At 48.1% G+C, this 25,451-nt stretch overlaps 1 protein-coding gene across 1 annotated transcript in view; it reads left to right on the top strand.

The window, feature by feature from the left end:
* Positions 1–25,444, top strand: part of Wdfy3 (WD repeat and FYVE domain containing 3) — a 227,846-nt gene extending 202,402 nt beyond the window's left edge. The window contains exons 55-69 of the mRNA XM_029545025.1: positions 194–311; positions 1,149–1,255; positions 2,856–3,009; positions 5,341–5,432; positions 5,637–5,849; positions 10,126–10,273; positions 10,399–10,553; positions 11,287–11,445; positions 13,209–13,388; positions 14,245–14,427; positions 15,568–15,664; positions 17,525–17,848; positions 18,107–18,218; positions 18,555–18,752; positions 24,487–25,444. Of these exons, the coding sequence (XP_029400885.1) occupies positions 194–311; positions 1,149–1,255; positions 2,856–3,009; positions 5,341–5,432; positions 5,637–5,849; positions 10,126–10,273; positions 10,399–10,553; positions 11,287–11,445; positions 13,209–13,388; positions 14,245–14,427; positions 15,568–15,664; positions 17,525–17,848; positions 18,107–18,218; positions 18,555–18,752; positions 24,487–24,610 (2,364 nt within the window). The 3' untranslated portion in view covers positions 24,611–25,444. The remainder of the gene's footprint in view (positions 1–193; positions 312–1,148; positions 1,256–2,855; positions 3,010–5,340; positions 5,433–5,636; positions 5,850–10,125; positions 10,274–10,398; positions 10,554–11,286; positions 11,446–13,208; positions 13,389–14,244; positions 14,428–15,567; positions 15,665–17,524; positions 17,849–18,106; positions 18,219–18,554; positions 18,753–24,486) is intronic.
* Positions 25,445–25,451: the final 7 nt, after the last annotated feature.

Here is a 25,451-nt window from a genome sequence, read left to right as displayed (position 1 = left end):
TCCAGCAGTGCCACTTACTCAGCTCTGTGTCTCAATGTAAGGTGTGGGTAAACAGTCCACAAACTTCTCTCTAAGTCCACTTCCTTCTGTCCACGCCGCAGGCAGGGTCACTGCCCCTACAGCCGCTGCGTCCACGCTGAGGAGGAAAGAGGGCGCCTGGTGACTCGGCGTTGGGGTTTGTTTTGTGTTTCAGGAAGTTGACCTCACTAACCCCAAGACATTCAGAAACCTGGCCAAGCCGATGGGCGCGCAGACGGACGAGCGGCTGGCCCAGTACAAGAAGCGCTACAAGGACTGGGAAGATCCCAATGGTGAGGAGAGCCTTCTACCTTGGCTTTGCCTGTCAGTCTCAAAAGGGAACACAGTTTAGTGCCCTGACACCCGTGGGCATGTCTGCAGGAGGCCGAGTCGTTACGTGTGCACACCTGCGTATGCGTGAGACAGCAGAAATGCTGCAGTTGATGCAGTGTGTGACCGCTCTAGAAGATGTCTGCAGAATGCTGGCAGGAAGCTGCCTCCTCTGCCTTGGTCCCTAACAATGCTTAGTCCCAGGACTACACATTCATTTCTTGTGTCTCCTTTAATTTCATTTAGGTACCTCTTAGAAATCCCTTTATTTAAAATTGTGAATTGATATTTGTGAACTATACAATGTATAATATGTAATGACTGTTGCTTCCCCCAATACATAAAGCAAAGGGGAAACGTTGTTAAATATAAGCCTATTAAATTTAAGCCTGTGCCCGTTTTCTTTCTCTCCCTACACTATCTGCCAAGAATGATCCACAATAATAATAAATACGATTGCACTGCATTTGTAGACAGCAGTTTAGAGAACTATTTAATTACAAAGCCATAAGCTAATAAAAAACAAGTAGCTACTAAGTCAGCCTTCTGCTTCAGTGGAAGACGGCTTGCTGTTAGAAGTGATGGGGAGGCCCAGACAGACAGTGGCAGACATGTTTGCTCGTCCAGGTGCCCGCCGGTAACAGCCTTGTGGAATAGTGCGGTCAAAGTGTCCCTACATTTGGTGTCCCAGCTTGCTGCCTGTTACAGTTGCTAACATTTCCAAACCTGCTGTCTAACACCACACTTACTTCTCTCGTTTCCTCTTTTGTTTTTAATGATGCTCCAACTGTCTGGAGCAGGGGAGACCCCAGCGTACCACTACGGCACCCACTACTCATCTGCAATGATCGTGGCCTCGTATCTTGTAAGAATGGAGCCTTTCACACAGATATTCTTACGGCTTCAGGTAAGACTCAAATGTTATATTTTTTCCCATTCTAATTAAGTCTGCTTTCATTAAAACTTGTCTTTCCACAAATGTTATCTTCTAAGGAACACTGAAGCTTTACCAGTAACACGTTGGTCATTCAGAATGGAACTGAAATTCTTACATTGATAAATAAACTAGACTTCATTTAGAGCGAACAAGGTCGGGATCCTGTAGTTAAAGCATAAATATTCCAGCCAGGGAGAGGGAGTTTAATCTTTTTTTTTTTTTTTTTTAAGTGTGGCCATACTTAGATTTACTTATTTATGTATGTGAATACACTGTAGCTATCTTCAGACACACCAGAAGAGGGCATCATATCCCATTACAGACGGTTGTGAGCCACCATGTGGTCACTGGGAATTAAACTCGGGACCTCTGGAAGAGTAGTCAATGCCCTTAACCACTGAGCCATCTCTCCAGCCCAGGAGTTTAGTCTTAACCAGTTTAATTCAACAAGAGTTTTATTTTAAAAGCCACTTTGCTGTGTCCATGGTTACAGTCACCCCTCCACATTCTCTGTCACTGTTCAATGCCTGTTTGGTGAACCCCCACTTTGTGCTGGTCCCTGTTTGGATGTTTGCAAGGACATCAGAGGACAGGGGCAAAGGTTGTACTTGCAGGTTTTAGTTTTAGGAGACCAATAAGCATTGGTCTTAATGAGTGATTGGGAATGATTCTTAGAATTGTGAAACACTTTTAGAGCATGATCAATGTGTCAGAAAGACACAGACGAGGAGTGGAAAAGGGGGGAGGCTGCTTAAGGAGCTCTGGGGTCCTGCAAACACCGGAACACGTGGCAGAACCTACACAAGATCCATGGCAGGCAAATGTCTGGCTTGGGAGGTGGGGACAGCAAGGGGCAGCAGTCCTCAGAGCAGAGTTAGGACGTAAGAAAGTCCTGAGCAAGGAGTGAAGTGAGAAATGTCCAGAGCAGGCAGCGTGGGCAGCCAGCGGCGGCGGCCTTCGGCAGCCTCCTATAGCGACTGTCACTAGAGCTAGAAGCTGACACGTCTAGGGGGCTGCGTATGTAAGTGCTGGCTCACTTGGTTCATCATTAACCTCTTGTAACCTGCTACTCCACTCTCATGGCTCTGAAACTTGGATGCCATGTTAATTTCTATTAACATGGCAGGGAACTCAGGACACCAACAAGGATCCACTGTGAAAGAATTCACATGGGAACCTGTTACTTTGTAACTAGTGTAAAAGGTAGAATTGGCCAGTCACCCATGTCTTGCCATGTGGTTTAGATGAGAATCTTTCCTCAGGGTTTCATCGAACTGTGGGAGAATTTTCATCTCCTGGTCTTAATTGTCTCCCTAAAGACTAATATTTTAAGTGTGTTTTTACAATCTTCATATTGGAATTCTGCTTTGACTACAAAACAGACACGCTAGGCACCCTTTGTGAAGAGTACACCAAAGAGAGATAGATTGTAAAGTTTTGTTTATTAATGTAGGGCAGCAAGAAATCAGAATGGAGCCAAAGGTATTTGAGGTTTTAAAGCCCTTGAACTTGAGAGAAACTTTGTGGCTCGGTGGTTCCCTAATAGAGACCTGCTTCCTCCTGCCCACAGGGCGGCCACTTTGACCTGGCAGACCGGATGTTCCACAGTGTCCGAGAGGCCTGGTACTCAGCATCAAAGCACAACATGGCGGACGTGAAGGAACTTATCCCAGAATTCTTTTACTTGCCAGAATTCCTGTTCAACTCTAACAACTTTGATCTCGGTGCGTAGAAGTGGGACTTCTTACGAAGGTTGGTGGAGGGAGGCCTGCCACTGTTCACAGCGCTGTGATCCACCCTGCTCTGCTAACGCCCTTGAGTGTGCATGTAAATGGTCTCGTGCCTCCAAAGAGCGGGTTCAGCCGAGTGTCTGTAGGAGGTTTAACACTGACACGGGCAGCGTCCAGTAGTGTGGGGCATGTTGTTTTTGTGAAAACCTATTCATGGTCAAGAGTGGTGTATAATATCTCGTGTATCATTTCAATCTGGTATGTTACCCAAGGCATTCCGCATTTATACACTCTTGCATTATAAAATCCAAAACAGTTTAAATCACGTTTCTTTATCTTGTGAGTGTCCTAGTTTGCAGGGGTTGGGGGAGTGCTAAATCAGCAAGTCTTGAAGGAACATTTCATGCAGTGTTTCTTCCGTTGCCTGGCAGGTAGAGGAAGGGGGTTTGGCTCCCAGTAAGGTTTCCTCGATCTCAGTTTGCTGTCCTTCTGAGGGCGTCTTTGAAATCATCAAAATCCCACTGTTTCCACTTAGGAATATCTCAGCCGGATACCCTTCTGTTTTCCTTCCTTAAAAGCCTGTGTTTATCTGTCACATCTCAGCCCCAGCACTTAGGAGATGGGGGGGGGGGGGCTGCAGACCATGCAAACCAAGGGCTCGTCTGCGCTGCACTCCTGCAAGGTCTGTATAATGGCTGGTAGTTCTGGAACTACTTATGACATCCGTACTCCTTAAAGGTGCAGTATTTCTCAAGAGGCCTACAGATTATTTCTTGTTTCAGTGAGGCGGGACAGATGTCTCAGTGGTTAAGAGTGAAGACCATCTTGCAGAAGGTCCTAGTTCTATTCCCAGAGCCATGCAAATGGGCTCATAACTGCCTGTAACTCCAGTTCCAAGAGATCTGACTCCTCTGGCCTCTGCAGGCACACACACACACACACACACACACACACACACACACACACGAGGTAGGGGGTGTCATTTGAGGGGGTTAGAGGTATGTGGTCACTATAATGATTGGACTTTTTGTCTTAAGTCATACAGTAACTTGTAACCCACTCAACACACTGGTCAGTAAACTGTTTCCTACGTGCCACATTATAAGTGACCAAGTCCCAGTGATGCACACAGTTTCTGCGGGAAGTATTTTTCCTTTGTCTTGGATGCAGCACTACTGTCCAAACCTCCGACCACAGCGCTATATAAGCGACTGCTGTGAAGTCCGACCACTGGTTTCTTGTTTATAGCCATCTTTCACAGTGCTGATCTCACTTGGACTTAGAAGATTGTAAGATAAAACGACTTTCGAGAGTTACTTCATTAACAATAAAAACTTTTTAGGATGAGAATTCCAATTAGTTTTTTAAATCTTAAAACAGACGGTTTCTTTTTTTTCTTAAAGTTGAGAATCTTATCTTCTCGCCCATGCTGGCCTATAACTTGCTATGTAGCCTAGGCTTGCCTGTAACATGCTGTGTAGCCCAGGCTGGCCTCCAGTGTGTAGTCCCCACCTCCCCATCCTAAGTGTTGGGATTACAGATCCCACCATGCTGGGCTCAAATGATTTCTTTAGTAATGCCAGATTATTCCATGTAATCTGGGACAGATGTCAGTATTTATTACAAAATGATGTTTTTGTTTCTGCTACGTGGCCCCAGTCTTTCCAAACATTTTTTCTTTTAACATTCCAAAAACATGTTTCAGATTTTATTTTTTAATGAGATCATCACTACCAGATATCCTTGTTCTATGTTTGAGCCTCTTAAGATTTTAAGTACCAGCTGGGTGTGGTGGCATGTACCCTTCATCGGCACTTGGGAAGTGTAGGCATAGATAGATAGATAGATAGCTAGATAGATAGATAGATAGATAGATAGATAGATAGATAGATAGATAGATAGATGCATATATATTGTGTCAAAAGATTTGAAACCTCATGTACTGAGGTTATCATAAAAGACTCCAGTAGCCGCACATATGCCCTTGAAAAGAGATTTGCAGCCAATAGCATTCCAGGAACTGCTGTGTTGCTCTTCAAGGGCAGCAGGCTTAGCCTGGCAGAGCCCTGAGGAGTCCTACCAGGAAGAATCTGTTTAACTTTGTAAAGTCTGCTTGGTTTTGCTCACAGTCGGCAGTCTTTGTGCAACCCTGGAGAGATGCCATGGCAGACAACCTCAGGAAAGGGCAAGGGGGTGTTCTGTCGTGACGCTGAATAGTTGTGGTACTGGATGTGGCACAGGACTTCTGTTTCTTCAGTGGGAAGCTAACTGCTGAACTCACCCTTAACATTTCCTTCCTAATGTGTCCATCCAACCGCTCCTCAGGCTGTAAACAAAACGGCACCAAGCTTGGAGATGTTATTCTTCCACCCTGGGCAAAGGGGGACCCGCGCGAGTTCATCCGAGTCCACCGTGAGGTAAGGAAGCTTGCGTCCCGGTAAGCCAGTGGCCTCAGCGTGGAGGGAGGACCCTGAGCAGTGTGCTGTGCGTGTTTGATGTTACTTGTATTGTCCTTGTGGTTCTTAAGTGTTTCAGTTCCTGTTGGCCGTAGCCAAGTTTCTTTTACTGTGGGAACAAGTAGTAAAAGCCAGGCAGTGACTCCGCCTGCTTTGGAACCACAGGCTCTGGAGTGTGATTACGTGAGTGCCCACCTGCACGAGTGGATCGACCTGATCTTTGGCTATAAGCAGCAGGGCCCCGCCGCTGTAGAAGCTGTGAATGTCTTCCATCACCTTTTTTATGAGGGGCAAGTGGATATCTACAACATCAACGACCCGCTGAAGGAGACAGCCACCATCGGCTTCATTAACAACTTCGGCCAGATCCCTAAGCAGGTATGGGTGTTCTCATCGTTAGTGGGTCTGGTTCGTTGTATAGGTGTGGTATGTTTCTCTCAGTCGGTAGATGATCACACAGGTAGTTAAGACTCAGCTGCTAATGCAGTCGTACCATTCACCCATTAAATTCTGTAGAGGGCTTGTTATTATTCTCCCTTCTGTTTTTACAGTCCACATAAGTAGAAGTTTTGTTACATGGCACGTGTGCCTGCTCTTGTGTGCATGTGTGTGCACACAGACACACACAGAGCAGGGGAACACAGACAGAACAGCAGAGTGCTTGGCCATTGAGTTCCATTGCTGTTGCTGTGGCTAAGCACCCTGAAGAGAGCAGCTTAGGGAAGAAAGGTTTTTCCCTTCTCTGGCGGCTCCAGGTTCGGGTCCATCGGGAAGTCAAGGCCGGAACATGAAGCAGCCAGTTCCTATCACGTCCACAGTCAAAGGCAGGAAGAAACTAGCTTTGTGCTTAGGTCACAGCTGCTCTCACACAGCCCCAGGTCGAGCCCTTGAGGGCGCTATGCCGCCTGTTAGCTGTGCTATCAGCTAAGGCGTTCAGAACCCACAGACATGCTCAGAGGCCAGATTGATCTAGATGGGTCCTCAGTATGACTTCCAGGTGGCTCTAGGTCATGCCAAGTCAATACTTAAAACTAATCCTCATGGAAATCTATCATAATTGTCTGGGCCACATCACTGATGGAGAGGATAAAGGGGCTCTGCTGTGGTAGGACTGGCTGGGACACACAGTGACTGCCTCCCTACCATCTGACTCCCGGAAAGACCGACCAGGAGCCAGGGCCCTCAGCACTCAGAATGGAGACCATGTGAGCATTGAGCCAGTGAGGAGCAAGCCTCCTTCCTTCATCCCCACCACGCAGGGTACAGGGGGAAGTGGGAGGCACCATGAGTGGCCACAAGACCATGAGGACACAGGCAGGGCCAGGCTGCTCATGCCACCTGCCCGTGACGAGGCCTGCAGGCTCTGCACTTAGGGGCGTGGGCTTCTCAGTTCATGCCACACCTCTTATGTCTGTAGTTCCTGTCTGTGGGTGTGACAGCTCTGTAGTTTCTGTCGTTGACACTGGGAACACACGGAACCATGGTGAGCCTTCTTGTGGAAAAGCAGGGACAGAGTAGAGGACAGCCAGCGCAGAGTCCTCCATGGTGCAGCTGAACTTCCCATGGAGAAATGAGTCTACCTTCAGACCAGAGCGCCGGGGCTGCTTCCCTCCCTCCTGAGCTGAGCCTTTGCTCCCTCCTGAGGGTCACAAGGGCAGGTGCTCTATAGCAAATGGATATATCCAACAGACATCAGACCGACTGCTGTCACGTGCTGTCACAACTCTAGCTCCAGGGGCCTCTGACCCCCTCGTCTGACCTTTGAGGGCACTCGGGGTACACACGTGCACGCACGTGCAATTTCATAATAGCTCTTTAAAAGATTTCTGTACCACTGCAGGATTTCTGTATTATTTTGCTATAAGAGACCAACAGAATTATTTTTAAGATACTTCATTAAATAAAAGAGAATACTTTCGTACCTAGATTGTACGGTCATAGTAGGTATGTAACTTTATATGCCTGTGACTTTGCACAGTGTCATAGCCTTCATCTTAGTCTTAGTTAGGACTTCTGCTGCTATGATAAGCACTATGGACCAAAAGCAACCTGGGGTGGGGTAGGAGAGGGTGGGGGGTATTTTGTCTTACAGAGTCATCCAGGGAAGTCGGGGCAGGAACCTGGAGACAGGAACTGAAGCAGAGGCCATGGAAGAGTGCTTGCTGGCTCACTCCCTGTGGCTTGCTCATGCTGTTTGTTTATACACTCCAGAACCAGGAGCTCAGGGGTAGCACCGCCCACAGTGGACCAGGGCCTTCATACATCAATCAATAATCAGGAAAATGCCCCCATAGGCTTTCTCACAGGCCAGCCTGTTTGGGGTATTTTTCTCATTTGGGGTTCCTTCTTCCCAAGTGACTCCAGCATATGCTGAGTTAACAAAAGAGCAGCCACACAGACTTCCCATCACAGGTCCTCAGTGCCTAGCATGGTGCGTTTCTGCTTTACAACTCGCAGATGTATAGACAGTAACAACAACTCACAAATGTATAGACAGTAACGGAGCTGTGGTCCACGTCCCTGTGTGTGTCTAAGACAAGAGCAGGGGCCACCCAGGCTTGGGAGTCTGTGCCTGTTCTCCTCCGTAGCAGGCATTGGCTGTGTTCTCCCTAGCCATGCAGTAAGGAATCACAGGCTCATCTCAGGGCTCAGACACTTACCTCCAGGGATAGTTTCCCAGCGTAACTGACCACATGAGTACTTCAGAGACTTACAAGAGTCTTAAGTGAACTTTTAATATTTTTAATCTTGTAGAAACAATGAACAAAAGAAAAAACCCAAAGAATTTTTTTTCTTCTTTTAAAAATATGTTTCACGAGGCAGTGGTGGTGCACGTCTTTAATCCCAGCACTCGGGAGGCAGAGGCAGGCGGATTTCTGAGTTCGAGGCCAGCCTGGTCTACAGAGTGANTTCCAGNACAGCCAGGGCTACACAGAGAAACCCTGTCTCGGAAAAAAAAAAAGAAAAGAAAAGAAAGAAAAAAAATACTATCAAATGCCTAAGATAGAACTCACCAAGCCAAATTATAATGGACTAAAATCTTTAAACTTACTGAAATCTAGATAGTCTAAATTTTATGTGTAACATCCCCATTATAAAATGAAAACTAATGGAGAAAACAGAGACTTTTCAAAAAGTGTCTTGTTAAGAGTCATTTGGAGAAATTTGACCACTTCAGTGAGTGGCAATAAAATAATTAAGCCACCAGGGTAAGACTTTGCTCACCAGGAACGGTCTTCATTCAGAGTCAATCCAGAAGAGTTCCTTTGTCTTTCTTTAATTAGAGAAACTGGGAACACGGTCAGGACAGACCCAAAGCAGACCTGGTGAAGAAACAAAACCCACGAGAGCCCAGCATCAGGACAGGCAGCCCGGCATCCCCACAGCCGGCCACCACGATGGCTGCTCGCTTCTTTCGAGGAACTTCATTTTGTAAATGAGATTGGAAGGTGGTCTATAAGGTGCATGGGTCAGGTTTGTGAATGAGGAAGAAGGAAAGGATAGTTTAAAACTGATAAAAGTGTTCACCAGCCTTTTCAACACTCTTGTTTGAGATCTCTCTCAGGAAAGGGTATAGACACTGTGTAGTCATCTAGTCAATTATAAGAAAAATATTAACTCTCAGCCAGTGGTCAGTGTGAGTCAGATCCCAAAAGACTGAAGGTTTTTTCTCTTTTCTCACGCTCCCCAATTCCCTCTGTCTTTCTATCCGGCTTCACTGCACCTCACACTTGTATTCTTTTATCGTAATTACTTGTGATGGTTAAGGGTCCCTGTGCTGAAGCCTCCTCAGGATGAACAGAGCCATAGATCGTCACCCTTCATGGAGCAAAAGCCTCTGCCTGCCTAGCTAAAGGGAGATGAGTAGTAACATGGGCTTGAGGACTAGAGGAACATTATTCAGAGGGAATCGAGAAGAAAAGCTGTTGCTACTAGGAAAAAAACATCATTAAACAGTCTGCCAGGAGGATTTCTGAGTTCGAGGCCAGCCTGGTCTACAGAGTGAGTTCCAGGACAGCCAGGGCTACACAGAGAAACCCTGTCTCGGAAAAAAAAAAATTATACACACACACACACACACACATGTTTCATTGCAAGAGATACAAATGAGCCTGACAGAGCAAGCGCTTTGATGGCATAACTCTGCCCCTGGTCACTGCGGTGTGGGCACTCGGAATCTTGCTGGCCTCTCTGAATTCTTCCCTCAAATGAACAACGGGGGTCACAGATTGGCAGCAAATTATGAGCACCTCAAAGACTCCAAAGAGGCATCGCTAAGTCACATTAGGGACGGCTGTGCCAGGCAGGAATAAATCCTGTCAGAGGCCCTGCCTGCCTTCAGGGTCAGAAGGGTTATGGAGAACTGCTTAACTTAACATCACTGTCAAATGCTTGTGGGTCAGTTGTGGTTTGAGTAGACTGTATCTTTTCAGAAAGTAATTCATCTCGGCAGTGAGCGTGCTGACCCCAGCTGGCAGTGACACTGTGGCCCTGCTTCCCTGTGTCACAGTAATCTTAGCCTTTTGAACAGGGTTTTGAGACAGGGATAATGTAGTGTATGATCCTTGTAACTAACGCTTGTCAGTGGGGTAGGAACACGTTCGGCACAGACCGGCCGCGGACATTATCCCATCAAGTGTGTTATCCTCTTCAGTTGTTTAAAAAGCCTCACCCACCAAAGCGCGTGCGGAGCCGGCTGAACGGAGACAACATAGGCGTCTCTGTCCCACCAGGAGCCACAAGTGACAAGATCTTTTTCCATCACCTAGACAACCTGAGGCCTTCCCTAACGCCCGTGAAAGGTAAGATGGCAGCCCCCGAGCTCTGCCGTTGAAATCCCTTTTCAGCCTTCCGGTTGGGGTGCTTTCCTGGTGTATGAGACTGAGATCCCAAGTCCCGCCATCTCGGTGCAATGGTTTCTCTGTAGAACTCAAAGAGCCTGTGGGGCAAATCGTGTGCACAGATAAAGGCATTCTCGCTGTGGAGCAGAACAAGGTGCTCATCCCGCCCGCGTGGAACAAGACCTTCGCCTGGGGCTATGCAGACCTCAGCTGCCGACTGGGGACCTACGAGTCAGATAAGGTAACTCCGCTTCCCTCCAGCCTTGCCCCTCCTTGGTCTTGACAACCTGGCTTCACGGGAGGGAGGGGGAAGACTTCCTGCTGCAGAAAGGAGAGAGCCAGTAGAGTGGTCATGTTGCCCAAACAAGTGGTTTTGGAAATTGTGAAGTGGGTGCTGATGGCTCCCCACCACTACTTCCAGAATTCTCCTTAGCCAGCGAAGAGCTCACCATTTCTGCAGCCTGAATAGCCTCCTCTTTCTGGCAAGTCACAATCTGGTCACTTGCCATGTCCCTAAAGGAGCCACATCCCACCCACCAAAAGCTGCCACTGAGTCTTAGAAAAGCAAATCCATGATCCGTTAGAGGCCCCTGTGGAGGCCTATCTCCCACCCAGATAGAGCACATGGTCCTCTGGTTATACTGGGCAGTGCTCCCTAAACAGGCATGTGCTCCTCTGTTCACTCTCCATGGCTGCGGCATACATGCCCTTTACCGAGCTGATCACACAGGTTGAACATCGTGTTCCCTCACTGGATAAAAGACAGACTCTCAAATTTGATGCTTAGCAGCCACCGTAGTTTAGATGATCTTGGGCAGTTAGGGGTAGAATCTGAGTGGAACTGTCACTGTAACTGAACCTGGCCCGGGATGAGGTCCCTCCAGAGACCTTCCCTGGGAACTCAGCTCTGCCCCTCTTCTTGCTGAAATCTGCAGCACTTGGTGACCTGTGGCTCACATCTGCTTTGTCTACAGGCAGTGACTGTTTATGAGTGTTTGTCTGAATGGGGCCAGATCCTCTGCGCGGTTTGCCCCAACCCCAAGCTCGTCATCACCGGTGGGACAAGCACCGTGGTGTGTGTCTGGGAGATGGGCACCTCCAAAGAAAAGGCCAAGCCCCTCACGCTCAAGCAGGTAATCGCACCCTGGGAAGGCGGGCACAGTCTTGCTCGGCCACCAGCCTCCAGACACTACAAAAGACTCCTCAGGCCAGAGCCACTCCAGAACGTGTCGAGGTGGACACGGCTTTGGCTCTGAGGGGTGAGGCGTATGTTGGTTCTTGTTAAGTCTGCTTCCAGCTGTGTAGTGTAGGCCGTCTTTAGACTCATGGCCCCAGATGCCTGGGTGCTGGAGTCAAGTGTGTGTGCCACCACACCCGGCCAAAACTTGTTATTCTCTATAGTCAGACTATGCCTATTTGTCAAAACCTGCCTCTTACAATCTAAAGGCAGTTGCCTTTGGAACTGTACTTCAGCATATCTAAGAAATACAAATGTTTCCTAGGAATTATATGTACACGGAATGTTTTGCTGTGGGTTCACGTTAGCGCCCTCTACCATGGCCTCTGCTTACCTGGACCACCACGTCCTTATTTCTTTTGTCATTTGTCATACCTAAGGACATGTCAAAGTCATTCACGTGTCCAGAAAAATCCCCAAGGTGTTGCTGACAAGTATTTTGATCATTTAATCAGTAAGATTCTGTTATTGATTTTTAATTAATACAATGGGTTTTTTTGTTTGTTTGTTTTTACTTAAGCTGTTTTGTGGAGTCTGTTCCCTCCTCTAACTTTCCGTCGATTTTAAGAATTGACCTCGGGGCCCCAGGTGTGGGCTTGAGTCTTTGCTCACTGAACTGCCTTCTCCGTATTCAGCCATTTTATAGCACTTGATCTGTGAGGACGCATCGTAGGTGTTTTCAAATAAGCAGAGGACATCTGTGCTTTTAGGGTGTGATTGAAAAGCAGTGTAAGAGCCTCAGCTGTTCAGTACCTACTGTGTTCAGGGCATCACAGGACTCTGAGCCTTGAGTGACATAGTTACTGTATTAGAAGTGAAGGGACAGACCTTAAAAGGCATGCCGACATTACCTTTGAGATAAAGCCAAAATTTAATTCTGACTCCAAGGCCATTTTAAAGCCAAATCAAGCTGCCTTAGGCATCTATGGAAAGAATTAAATCCGTGACTGTTGACCAACAGTCATCCCCAGAGACTGACACTCCTTGGTCCCACTGAGATTAGCCATGTGAAGTCTCAGCAGGGTCACACTGCCTCTGTGAAGTACTTTGACGCTCATGTGCACGAGACCTGAGGACTTTAAACAACTTTCTGGGCTTCCTCAGCCTTCCTCCAGATGGCAGAGCTGCTGGACGCAGCAGGACTGCATCGTGGCAAGACTGTGCGTGCTCCCCGATATCTTCAGGGTCACAGACAGTAACCATGCAATCCTAATTTCTTTGGGATAATATAATAATTGCACTTGGTCCATACACCTTTTTAAAATTGCAGCTCCTCAAATACCGTCTAAATAGGAGTTTGTGGCAGAAGACTAGAAACCCAGCTTACAGTCTCTGCTTTGGGACCCATAATCAGTACATGATCACATGGAAAGAGTGGCAAGAAATCCAAGCCAGTTGTGACTGATATCCCCTCTTCCTTCAAAGATCTGGGTCACTATTTCCCTTCCCTCCAAGAAGAATATGAAGGTGGGCTGGGCGGTGGTGGCGCACGCCTTTAATCCCAGCACTCGGGAGGCAGAGGCAGGCGGATTTCTGAGTTTGAGGCCAGCCTGGTCTACAAAGTGAGTTCCAGGACAAGGTGTAAGCCGTCTGCCTGCTAGGTGACCGCCACACCCTGCCATTGTAACCGGCCTGGTTCCTTGCTGTTGTCTTTTGTAGGCTCTACTTGGCCACACTGATACTGTCACCTGTGCCACAGCATCCCTGGCCTACCACATAATTGTCAGCGGGTCCCGAGACCGAACCTGCATCATCTGGGACCTGAACAAACTGTCATTCCTAACCCAGCTCCGCGGCCACCGAGCTCCCGTCTCCGCTCTTTGCATTAATGAGCTAACAGTGAGTAGTGGGTTGAGGAAGTGTATTGCCAAACCAAAGGCAAACTGAGTGTTTGCAAAGTCGACAGACATCCCCTGTAGGTGCCACTGCCTTCTGCTTGGTTAATAAGTGGCTTGAAATGCAAATGGGTGTTAAGTTTTATAACCCAGGCAACATTTTTCCCCCCTGGAAATCCATTCACTGCTGCACACTTTAAAGAGAGCAAGAATGGATGAAAATAAAACATCGTAGAGTGTGCTTCTCTAGTGATGAGGAGACCGTGGGGCCCACTAAGAATGGAAGAGTTCTGTTGAAGTTTTTAGTGACAATATATCCAAAGTGCTCACTTAGCATGTACAGCAAAAAGTATTAACCCCAGATCCTCACTTGCCGTTAAGTACAGATTTTACAGTAGCTGTTAGAGTAGTTCGTCAGATCCGTCTGTCTTCTCAGTCACTGAAGAGATGTGTAGCACACCTGAGCTTATCATCCTCTTAGCCCTCTGCTCTCAGTATTTGAGTTTGTTACTTAAAAGTTAGTTGAGGGCTCAGGTCTCTAATGAGAAGCAGGAATAGATTCTGGTCACACCCAGAAGAAGTCACAATCCTAATTAGAATGGTCCCTCTCCTCCTTGGGTGACACAGCTTCATGGAGGAGAGAAAGCCCAGGCAGGAGGGGAGGTGCCCAGCAGGGACTCAGCTCTGAATTCCTGAAGAAGTTTCTAAGGGAGACGTGTAAATCGTCAAGCACTGAGTTCCAGGTCACTGCGAGACACTGCGAGTCGTGCAGCCAGTAGTCAAAGGACTGAAAGGGTTTGATGGCTAGACCTGTGCTATGAAGTTCAGCAAAGAGAGTAACAGACTCCCCTTCTTGACAGGGGGACATTGTGTCCTGTGCTGGCACGTACATCCATGTGTGGAGCATCAACGGGAACCCCATCGTGAGTGTGAACACATTCACAGGCCGGAGCCAGCAGATTGTCTGCTGCTGCGTGTCCGAGATGAACGAGTGGGACACGCAGAATGTCATCGTGACAGGACACTCGGATGGAGTCGTCCGGGTAAGTTCACCTCAGAAAGCAAGCTACACACTACCCACATGCATGTTCATATGTACACACATGCATATTCATATGTGCACACAGAAGACCTGTCTTGAGGCCTTCTGTCCACTCTCAGGCTGGTCCCCTGAAGCATAATGCAACATACCATTTTGGCTACTGTCTATGTGGTGAGCATCGCAGAAGAGACAATGCACGTGCTACCTCTGTAGTCCCTCACATGATTGGGTTTTTCTCAGGAGATTTTTCTTTTTCTTTGTAGCTATATATTTTCCCCTGTTTGGGCCTGTTATCCTTAACTGTGGCCTTTGTCAAAGCTGGGTGACTATCACCCTCAATTGCAGGCCCAAGCTTAGAGACAATGAAGCTGACTCCACTCCCGTCACATACTGTGGCTCTGCCTGCAGTCCTGCGGGGACACACCCCTGCCTTCAGTCCTTGAGGCGACAGTTCCCACTGTTAAATGTCTAAGACACTACTAAAATTGCCACAGACAGACATGCTTGGAGGTGGCACTCATCACGCAGGAGAGAGGTTCTGTAGGAAAGGGAGGTTTCCCTGTGCGGGAAGGCGCCATGACCGAGGCGACCTATAGAAGAAAGCATTTAGTTGGGGCCTTACAGTTTCAGAGGGTGAGTCCATGGTCATCATGGTGGGGAGCTTGGCAGCAGGCAGACAGGGCACAAGAGTAGTTGCTGAGAGCTTACCTCTTATCCTCAAATTGAAGTCAGAAAGCAAAGAGTAAAGGGAAGAAGGAAGGAGGCAGAGCTAGCCTGGGCTGCCTAAGCCTGTGAAACCTCAGCGCCCCCTCCCCCACCCCTATCCCCAGGGACCCACCTCTGCCGGCAAGGCCACACCTCCCGATCCTTCCTGAACAGTCCACCAATGGAGACCCAAACATGCTCACTCAGCCCACCATGCTGATTGTGATTTTAAACCTGCCTGGCTAGGGTCCTTTCCCTCTGGTGAGGGACAGCTACCATGTGAGGCGGCTGGCCTAGTGGGTCCAGAAAACCCAATTTAAGCGGTGGTCAGTGGACTCACCTAACTAACCCTCAGAGCACACCTTCCCGAGCTAATGTGTTCGCTGTATCCAGTCTGTTTGTTGAGCGGCATTATGTCCACATTATTTCCCCACAGTTCTGGAGAATGGAATTCCTGCAGGTTCCTGAAACACCAGCTCCTGAGCCTGTGGAAGACTTGGAGATGCAGGAGGGCTGCCCGGAAGCACAGATAGGTACGTGACAAGCACTGAGTCATTTCATGTATTTAGGTCACCGGGGAAAAGCTTCGACCGAGCAGCTGAAGCAGGCTGCACACACAGCACTGCTGCCGCCGCTCTGTGGGCACACATGCCAGCGTCACTCCAGTTCACCAGGGCCCGCCCTCCGAGCGGCACAAGCTGAATACAGGAGTGCTTTCCCCACAGTTGAAGGGTCTGTGACTCAGTTCTGTGGGGGCACAGGGTTGGGTGAGTCAGCCCCTCACCTCAGTTCTACAGCTGCTGTGCCCAGCTCGTGGGGTGCACTGTGGGATGGAGACAGGAAACTGCCAGGCTCTTAAATTGCTTCCAAGCCAGACATTAGCACTCAGCCCTCCTGATCCTGCCCACGTGGGCCATTAGAGCCAGCAGCGTCCTGCCCTGGGTTGCTGTCCCTCCCTAGCCTGGCACTAGTGACTTGCTGGAAAGAATCAGTTTTCAGTTTACTGAATGACTTGGATGACATAAGGAGCTCTTGCGTAGAAAGGCGCATTCTCAGAAGGGCACAGCCCCTCTCGGTAAACTGGGAGTGCCTGCTTTCTGTGCCAGGTTGAGAAATCCATAGGCAGCACATTTTAATGTTGTACTGTGTTGACGATGTAAATCCTCACAAATCCCCCTGCCGGGAGGCACAATTGTAGCTTCAGAAGAGGTTATCTGAAGTGTTGGTAGGAAGAAGGTAAAATTCAGAAAATTTGAATCAGTAACTGTTAGAGGTCACCTGCTTTATCCAAGGCATGGATGATGGAGTCCCCTGAAATGAATCGCCTTTATTCAGTGAATGACTAAAGCAGATGAGATTAGGGGGTGGAAGAAGGGCAGGACTCAGGGCGTTGAGACAGCGAGTGCCGTCTCCCGCGTGCATGCACACTGTGGCCAGTACGCGGAGAAGGACTGTGTGCTGGAGAAGGACTGTGTGCTGGGAAGGACTGTGTGCTGGAGAAGGACTGTGTGCTGGAGAAGGACTGTGTGCTGGGGATGAGACTGAGGGCAGCCTGGCTCACTGCAGACCAAAGCTGTCCCTCAGCAGCTTTGGACGTGAAGCTAAGCCTCCGCCAAGCCTACCGTTTGTGTCACTAAGGCCTAAGTCGGCGTGTGTAGTGTGCTAGCACTTGTGTGCTCGCTGTCCATTCCTCTCGGTTCCACTTGCTCACACCTTTCCCCAGGGATCCTTCCTTTGAGAGATGTTTGGAGGCGGTAGGGAGCTGTGGGGAGCGTAAAATGACAGTGGGAAGATTCAGCGTTGAAACTTACACAAGTCACTGTCTTAGAAGTCACATGGTTACTCAGTGCATGGGCAAGGCTCGTGCTTGTTCCCCACTACCACACACACACACACACTCTAGAATGTGCCATGGACCGGGGTCATGTTTTCTGTCCCCTGTGCTGCTGTAAAGAACACGGGAACCCAGAGGCATGGCGGGAGAGTTTGGGAGAGGGAGGAGGCGCTTTGAGTTGAAGGAGTTGGGTAAGATTTTAGACTGAGGTGTCATCAAAGACAGGTAATACCAGTGCACACAAGGTTTGGGAAGACAAGTTCAAGTGGAGTCACCGCTTGCAGCGCCGTGGACCTACTGTGAGGGGGAGAACACCTGAGGAGCCAGACTGCCAGGGAGAGTGGCTTAGATGTTACTATGAAGGGTCAAATGCCACCTAAGGATTCTCTCAGTTGTGGTCAGTCTAGGACATGGGATTCTAAGGACTATCCTCCGCGTTCTCACTGTGTATAATCTTGCTACCTATGCTTGGTTGTGAGTGTGCCTCCCATCTAATGGACAAACGTAACTGACTGATGAGTCAGTCTCCCGTCTCTCGTCTCCCCAATGCCTTACCCAGGGCAGCAAGTCCAAGATGAAGACAGCAGTGATTCTGAAACAGAAGAGGCCAGTGTCAGCCAGGATCCCAAGGACACGTCGAGCCAGCCCAGCAGCACCAGCCACAGGCCGCGGGCAGCCTCCTGCAGGGCCACTGCCACGTGGTGTACCGACAGCGGCTCTGACGACTCCAGGCGCTGGTCCGACCAGCTCAGTCTAGATGAGAAAGATGGCTTCATATTTGTGAACTACTCTGAGGGCCAGACCAGAGCACATCTGCAGGGCCCCCTCGCCCACCCGCATCCCAACCCCATCGAAGCTCGAAGTTACAGCAGATTGAAACCTGGTAACTTGAGTTCTGGTGTCTCCCTCCCTGCCTGTGAGCCCTGTGACAGGCCGTGTGTTTGGGGGTCCAGCTCTCTTGATCTATCCTTTGTCTAGCCTTGATCAACTCTGTGCCTGAGCCAAAGACCGAGGTCTCCTACAGTTCTCCCATACATCAGGCTAGACATGTTATAAAAAAGAAACCACAGTCCCAAATCTTCATTGATTTGTGTAACTCCCTAGGTTTGGTTTGTCTGGGTCTTATACATCTCCGTTTCAGGGTACCGGTGGGAGCGGCAGCTGGTGTTCAGAAGCAAACTGACTATGCATACAGCCTTTGATCGAAAGGACAACACGCACCCAGCCGAGGTCACTGCATTGGGTGTCTCCAAGTAAGAGCCAGGCTTTTTCCAGCCCATCTCCCTTTCTAGATCATTTGGCACATCTAGGGACCCACGTTTTAACCCAGTCCTTGAGGCACATGTTATCATAGCTGGTCTGGTACTTCGGGTCTGAAACTTGCCATTGTGTAGATTTTAATTCTCAACAAATAAACCAAGATGTTATCTGTGTGCTTCACACAGTGTTGAGCCAAAGGAAATTGAAATGGGGAAAAAAAAATTCAGGTTCAGTTTTAATTTTTTTCTCCTTTAACGTCCTTTGAGGGGATGGGGCTCCCTGTGAACACCCAGAGCTCTGGACCAGAGGCCTTCTTGTGTCTTACGTAGGGATCACAGCAGGATCCTCGTGGGTGACAGTCGAGGCCGAGTGTTCAGCTGGTCCGTGAGTGACCAGCCTGGCCGTTCGGCCGCTGACCACTGGGTGAAGGATGAAGGCGGTGACAGCTGCTCGGGGTGCTCCGTGCGCTTCTCCCTCACAGAGCGAAGGCACCATTGCAGGAACTGTGGGCAGCTCTTCTGTCAGAAGTGAGTTTCCTGGGTGTGCTGCACCCTGCACGGGTGCTGGTTTGCAAGGCCGTGTCCTGTGTGGGGTGGGGGTTTGTGTGGACCCATTGTCCCTTCCGCTCTTCCCTTTTCTGCAATCATGAGCTCTTCCTCTCTGAGAGAGCACAGAAACAGTCACCAGCAGTGGCTGCCAGCCCGACTCTGACATGCGCGTGCATCCCGCCAGAACTGTTCTAGAGGCACACAGGATGTGTGTGTGACCACTCTGCACACAAGCCTTCCTTCCCTCCCTACCTTTCTGGATGGCACCTGACTTGTCTGTGAGTCTGTACACCCCTCAGCATTTGGGACCCTGCACACAGTGTTTCTGAGCTTTACGCTGTGCACTGTTTGCGCTTTCCTGTAAAGTTGCATTCCCATTTTTTAAAATCCATTCACAAATAACAATTATAATATATTCAATTTAACCCTGTTCTTGGACAGTTTAGGAATGTATGTCCCTTAGGCTCAGCTCCTAAGGACTCTTGGTGTCTTCTTTCCATTTTACAAATAATGTAAATCAGGCTACAGTATGTTCTGGTCTAAGTGCCGGAGTCCCTCGCCTGGAGACAGAGTAGAACATCCCACAGGACACAGACTCAGCTCTGGATCTTGCCCGTGTCTTGTAAATGACTCTTAGAGCAGTTGTGCTACCACGGGTCCCTCAGAACCTTTCAGATTCTCAGTCCTTCGTGGTGCTGCCGAGTTGCTTCCCTTTTGCCAATCTAATGACAAGGAAATGTGCCTCGTTGGTTTAACCTCAATGCTGCGGCCACTGGGATCTTTTCAGATGCGGTGGGAAACGCCCCATTGTCCTTGTAGGTTTGCCTCTTGCTTCTTCCCCCCCCCCCCTTTGCTCTCTCTCTCTCCTTGAGTTCTCTCTGTACCCTGGACTCTGACCCTTCCCCGCATTGTGTGCATACTTCCTGCAAGTCTGTGGCTTGTGTTTAGTTTTGCACTTGTGCTGTCTAGTAGAAAGACTCTAATCGCGTGGTTGCACTTACTGTATTGCAGTGCGCGCGCGCATAGTAGGATTTTGGTGTCCTAGGTTTGATCACACAGGAAACTTAATTTTCTTTTAAAGTTTGCAAGTTTTACTTTTTAAACTATTTGGAGTCTGCATTGGGTTGTAAGGCAGGCATCTCTCTTGACCCAGAAAGAGCATGAGCTTGCTATTCCCTGATTACACAAGCAGGCCTCCTCGCCTGGCGCCTCCCTCGCCTGGCACACACAGAAGAGATCCACATTCTGACACACCCATAGTGCCTCTGCCTAAACACTTCACAGAAAACTCCTGTATAATTGTTTTCTAAGGCAGGTTCTGGGGTTTCATAAGCAACGTATGGTTTCTGGTGAGGGGGTGGCCTTTCCACTGACTGACCAAATGTTCATTGTCACCTCGGGTAAGTGACTGAAACCCTCTGAGCTTGTTCTCTGTGGTTAAAAGACGGATAAAGACAGCTTGCCTTGAGAGCTGCTGCAAGGACAGAATGACATCAAGTATAGAGACAAAGGATAGCTGGAGAGGGGGTTGTAATTACTACTTATTTATTCTGGGGAGTGGCCTGAAGGATGAATTAGAGGGAAGGCCAATGCCAGCCTTTCTGCTTGGGACTTGTGTGAGGTCGGGGCAGGACGTCCTGTTCTGTGACAGTGTGCTCTGACCCTGTAGCTGCAGGTGGAGTACAGCACTGTCATGTAGCTGCTCTTGGAGTGTTTTCCAAATATTAAGTATAGGCAATTCCTTGAGTCACCCATTGTTCTCGTATGTGCAGTGAAGGTTGTTGGAGCAGTGACTGCGTGGTAGTGGTGCAGAGGAAAGCTATGCAGGAGTAGAACCTGGCCCACAGCCTTCCTGCCCTCTGCCGCTGAGGACTGCTTCACTCCTGAGCCCTTGCACAGAATTCCCATAGCCAGCCCAGCGACCCTCTTAAGCACTTGGTTGCCCACTGGATGGAGGCAGTCCTTCAGTTGAGACTTTTCCAAGGTGACTTTGTGTCAGGCTGATAATGAAAACCAGTGTAGCTCCATGGGATGTGCAGATCTCCGTATAAAACACAAAGAGAAGGAAACTCCAACCTGAGGCGACACTGCCCCCAAAGCATAGCTCCAAGGTGACCCTCGCAAGTGTCCCAGAGCAGATGGGTGACCCTCGCAAGTGTCCCAGAGCAGATGACAGCTGTCACCATAAAATGATGCTCACCTACACCTTCGTCCTTGGAGCAGACATCCTGGGGAGTCCATGCTGGCCGGGGAGACGGCTCGGGGAATGTGCTTCCCACATGTGCACACGCCCCTGGGAATAAAGCGGAGGAGGACAGTAACAGGTCAGAAGGCCTCTCTCGTGCACAAACTAGAAGAGTTAATGTTGTTAAGATTCCTGTGCTAATGTTAAGATTCCTGTGCTACTGTAAGTAAAAGGCACTGTGGCCCCAATTCAAAACACCACTGGCAGTCTTCACAGAACTTCGCAGAGCAATTCTAAAATTAATGTGGGAACAAAGAAGTCAAAAGCTACAACAGCTGCAGCAGCATGGCGCCAGGATGAAAGCAGGTAGACAGGCCAGGGGGCAGTGTGCAGAGGCTCGGGTAAGCCTGAAACCCAGGTAACCACATCCGATTAACACTTGACCTCTAGTATCCTGGGAGGAAGTCAGCTCAGATGGATCAAGACCTCGCTAGGGACAAGACAGGAAGCTCTGACTGTACCAAAGGAAAACATAGGAGAGACACTTTAAGATAATTGGCTCAGGCCGGGCAGTGGTGGTGTATTCTCTTGATCCCAGCACTTGGGAGGCAGAGACTGGGAGCTCTCTGAGTTCTAGGACAGTCAGGGCTACACAGAGAAACCTTTTCTTTTTTTAAAAGGAAAGAAAGAAAAGAAAAGAAAAGAAAAGAAAAGAAAAGAAAAGAAAAGAAAAGAAAAGAAAAGAAAAGAAAAGAAAAGAAAAGAAAAGAAAAGAAAAGNGAAAAGAAAAGAAAAGAAAAGAAAAGAAAAGAAAAGAAAAGAAAAGAAAAGAAAAGAAAAGAAAAGAAAAGAAAAGAAAAGAAAAGAAAAGAAAAAAAAAGAAAAGAAAAAAGAGAAAGAAAGAAAGAAAGAAAGAAAAAGAACCCAACAACCCAATTTAGGCGGTTTTCTAGATCATATTCCAAAGCAGGAAAAGCAAACCATGACACCTGAGATCGCCACAGACCAAAAGGTTCTTTCAGAAAAGGGCTGAGCTGAGCAGCGCGGACACCATCTACAGAAAGGCAGGTGGGGGCCACCCACCGCCAGTCCTCACCATTCATGGCCATTCATCTAGATAGGCAGGGCTCCCATCTAGAATCAAAGAACTAAAAACACAACAGAAGCCAAGCAATTTAGATTCAATGTTGGCTAGGTAGTGTGAGTAGATACCTCATAGGTAATCAGCGCATACACGAAGTGGGCATCAGGGAAATACAGATCAGACCCACAGTGAGTGAGTCTGACCCTAGTCTGACTAGCTGTCTCCAGCAGTAGCAAACGCTCCTAAGAAGAGGGAGGACAAGAAGCCCTTGAATGCTGCCGAGGGATATGAAGTAGCACAATGCATATGGAAACTAAAACCGAACCTGCCATGCAGCCCAGCTATCCCTCTATCAAATCTGATCCATATGACTCTGGAAGGTGTAAATACCTTAATCACCTTTTCCAAAAACACAAAGACAAAACCTTTTCTACAAATCAGCATATCCTTCAGCCGGTAACCAGGAAAACCTGTAGCTTGCCCTCTTGTCCCAGAGGAACAGTAAAACCACCACAATACTCAAAATCACACACATTTTTGCCTATTTAGGCCTTTCTAATTTGTCATGTCAGGATATTAACCCAAATTCCCATGGAGCCCAAGTTAATCTCCTGCAGACTTTATTATACCATCCACACTTGATTCAAACGTCTATTTTCCTTTCCCTTCCTTTCCCCTTTCCTTTTCTCTTTCCTTTTCTCTCTATACCTGCTTATAAGAGGCAGCTTGTCAAACCAGGATTTAAACCCCAAATTCCCATGGAGCCCACATTAGACAGAATATGAGTCTCCTGTAAGACTTATTATTAGAGCATTATATCTTTATACCATCTTTAAAACAATTAATTCAAACTTCCACTAATATTTGCCTATAGAAAGCAGATAGTTTTTAACTGTTAAGCTCTCTGCCTAGAGCAGCCATCCCGTTATACCATCTGTCTGCTGTGCTCTCTACCCGGAGCCACAGACTTCTACTAATACCTGTTTGTAGCAGATGATTATCACTGCCCTCTCTACTTGGAGTCAGTGGCTAATATTCCCTATCTAGTTCTGAACCTTTATCTCAGGTTAGTTGAATTCAAATCAATACATTGGGCACCATTTTATTTCAGTAAATCTCCAACCCAAATATGCCCCAGCAATGAAAATACAACTCAATTAATATGAATACATGCTATGCGCCTAGATTGGGCAGATCTACCACTATACTATCTATGAGACCCCTTAGAACTTGCGGTTTCTCCAGGCCATGTGCTTCTCCTCCACTTTTCTTCTTCCTCCTCCTCCTCTACATCCTCTCCCTCTTCCATTTTCTCCTTCTCTCTCTCTCCCCACCTTCCACTCCACCTTCCCTTTTATCTGCCCAATCATCTGCTCTCCTTTTTTTTAAAAAAATTAAGGTGGGAAGCAGGTTTACAGGAAATCACCTGAGGGCTGACTCATTCCTTGTTTGCAGCCACTCACAGGAGAATGGAATTAACGTCAAACATAATTAGCCCCAGGGCTATCCACAACTGACAGACACACACTAAATAAAACATAATACAAGAGTAGTGTAAGTTTCTGGCATATACATACACCTACAGTATTATTTGGCCTTAAATGAACAAAGAAATGAAATTGAGGGACATTTGTGCTAAGTGAAATGGGCTGTACAGAGAGAGACCGTATACAGCCGGCACATGTTCATGACCCTCCTTGAATTGAAACTAAGAAAATAAATGTGGGCTCGACCTGCAAGTCAAACCATAATGACTAGGTATTAGTTAAGGTGCCGGGGAAGGGTGACAAAGCCAGAGATGAGTGGTTAAGATCAAAGCATGCTGTATACTTGTATAGAAATATCTCCAAATGCCATCAATATATACTATGTGAGCAGTTCCCAAGGAACAAATTCAAAACAAGGCAACAAATCTAAGTGGATGTTGGAGTAAGATGAGCACCACCGAGTCTTCTGACCAGAAGGGGGAAAGTTAGCTCTCTGGTGAGGCTCACTTGCCGCAGCTGTAGGCCCATGTGTGCAACAACCTGCAGCAGTCAGTCAGACCGACTGGCTTAGCCCTAAGCTGCTGGCCCCCCTCCCCCCAACCCCTATCCTGGCCGCTCACTGATCCAGGGCAGTGATCCCTAAGTCAGGCCTCCACAGCTGCTTCTCAGCCTCACATCTGTATGAGAACCCTCAGTTTGTACTGTGTTTCTAATGTCTACCGAAAGAAATGGCCCCCTGACATCTTTGTAACATCACCTGATGTTAATGCAGCATCTTGAGTCATGCAGCATGAGTGCCAACCAGCCTGGCCTTGGGTGCTGGCTGTTCCAGCATGGTGCCCGCCAGCTAGCAGACTTCCCCACTCTCCAGTCCAGCCTCACAGCACTCATGGGTGTCTCACCCAGTGGCACCTCACAGGGATGACCTCAAACTAACTTATGTTCCCTCTCCTTTAGGTGCAGTCGGTTTCAGTCAGAAATCAAGCGCCTGAAAATCTCGTCCCCAGTGCGTGTCTGTCAGAACTGTTACTATAGCTTGCAGCATGAGAGGGGGGCAGAAGATGGACCTCGGAACTGCTGAGATGGAGGGACTGGTGAGAGACCACAGCCTGTCGGGTCCAGAGGCATTGAAGCAGTCTCCGTTCACACAGCTCTTCACTGAGTGTGGGAAGTGCTGAGTGTAAAGGAATCATTGGATCACAGGTTCCGAGGCCAGTGACCAGCATGGGTACTGTGAAGTGAACAGCACAAGAGGAACGCAAGGTGGCTCCCAGGAGCGTCTCAGACCTGAGTCTCCCCTAGCATAGCTGTCTCCAAGAGCAAACCCTGTGCTCCCCAGCTGTCTTTCTTGCATCTCATTTTTATAGAGCTATTCATCCTTATTTGGAAAAATTAACAAAAACTTTAAAAAAAAAAAAAGGCTTCTAGAAAAATGGTTGTAAATCTGACTTCTTTACAAGGAGCTGTGTATATTGTAAATAGGTATAAAGGCCTTTTTTTTTCTAAATAAGGACCTAATTGCCTGTAACATGAGACTTCAAACTAAGCCACTAACTCAATGAACTATCTGAGGTCTGTCTAACGTCTCTCAATTATAAATGTGGGTTTTTTTTTATATCCTCAAAGACATTATCTGTACTATTTTTTTCTTGTTCAGACCAAGCCTGTGTGCCTGATATCATTTCTTTCAAGTTGCCCACAGTGTCTCCACTTAAAATAGGCTAGTAACCAAAACGATGTAGCCCTGCTTTAGGGGCCAGCATGGGAGAAGAGGTCTGCTCCTAAGGTAATGTGTAAATAACCAAGGTCTGAGGCTGTGTACCGCTACAGGGTTACAGTTCTGTGGCAGCACCAGTGTGTACCGCTACAGGGTTACAGTTCTGTGGCAGCACCAGTCTGAGGCTATAGACCTACAGCTACAG

This window comes from Mus pahari, chromosome 13, assembly GCF_900095145.1.
Source record: "Mus pahari chromosome 13, PAHARI_EIJ_v1.1, whole genome shotgun sequence".
NCBI lineage: Eukaryota > Metazoa > Chordata > Mammalia > Rodentia > Muridae > Mus > Mus pahari.
This window is presented reverse-complemented; position numbering and strand designations above follow the sequence as displayed.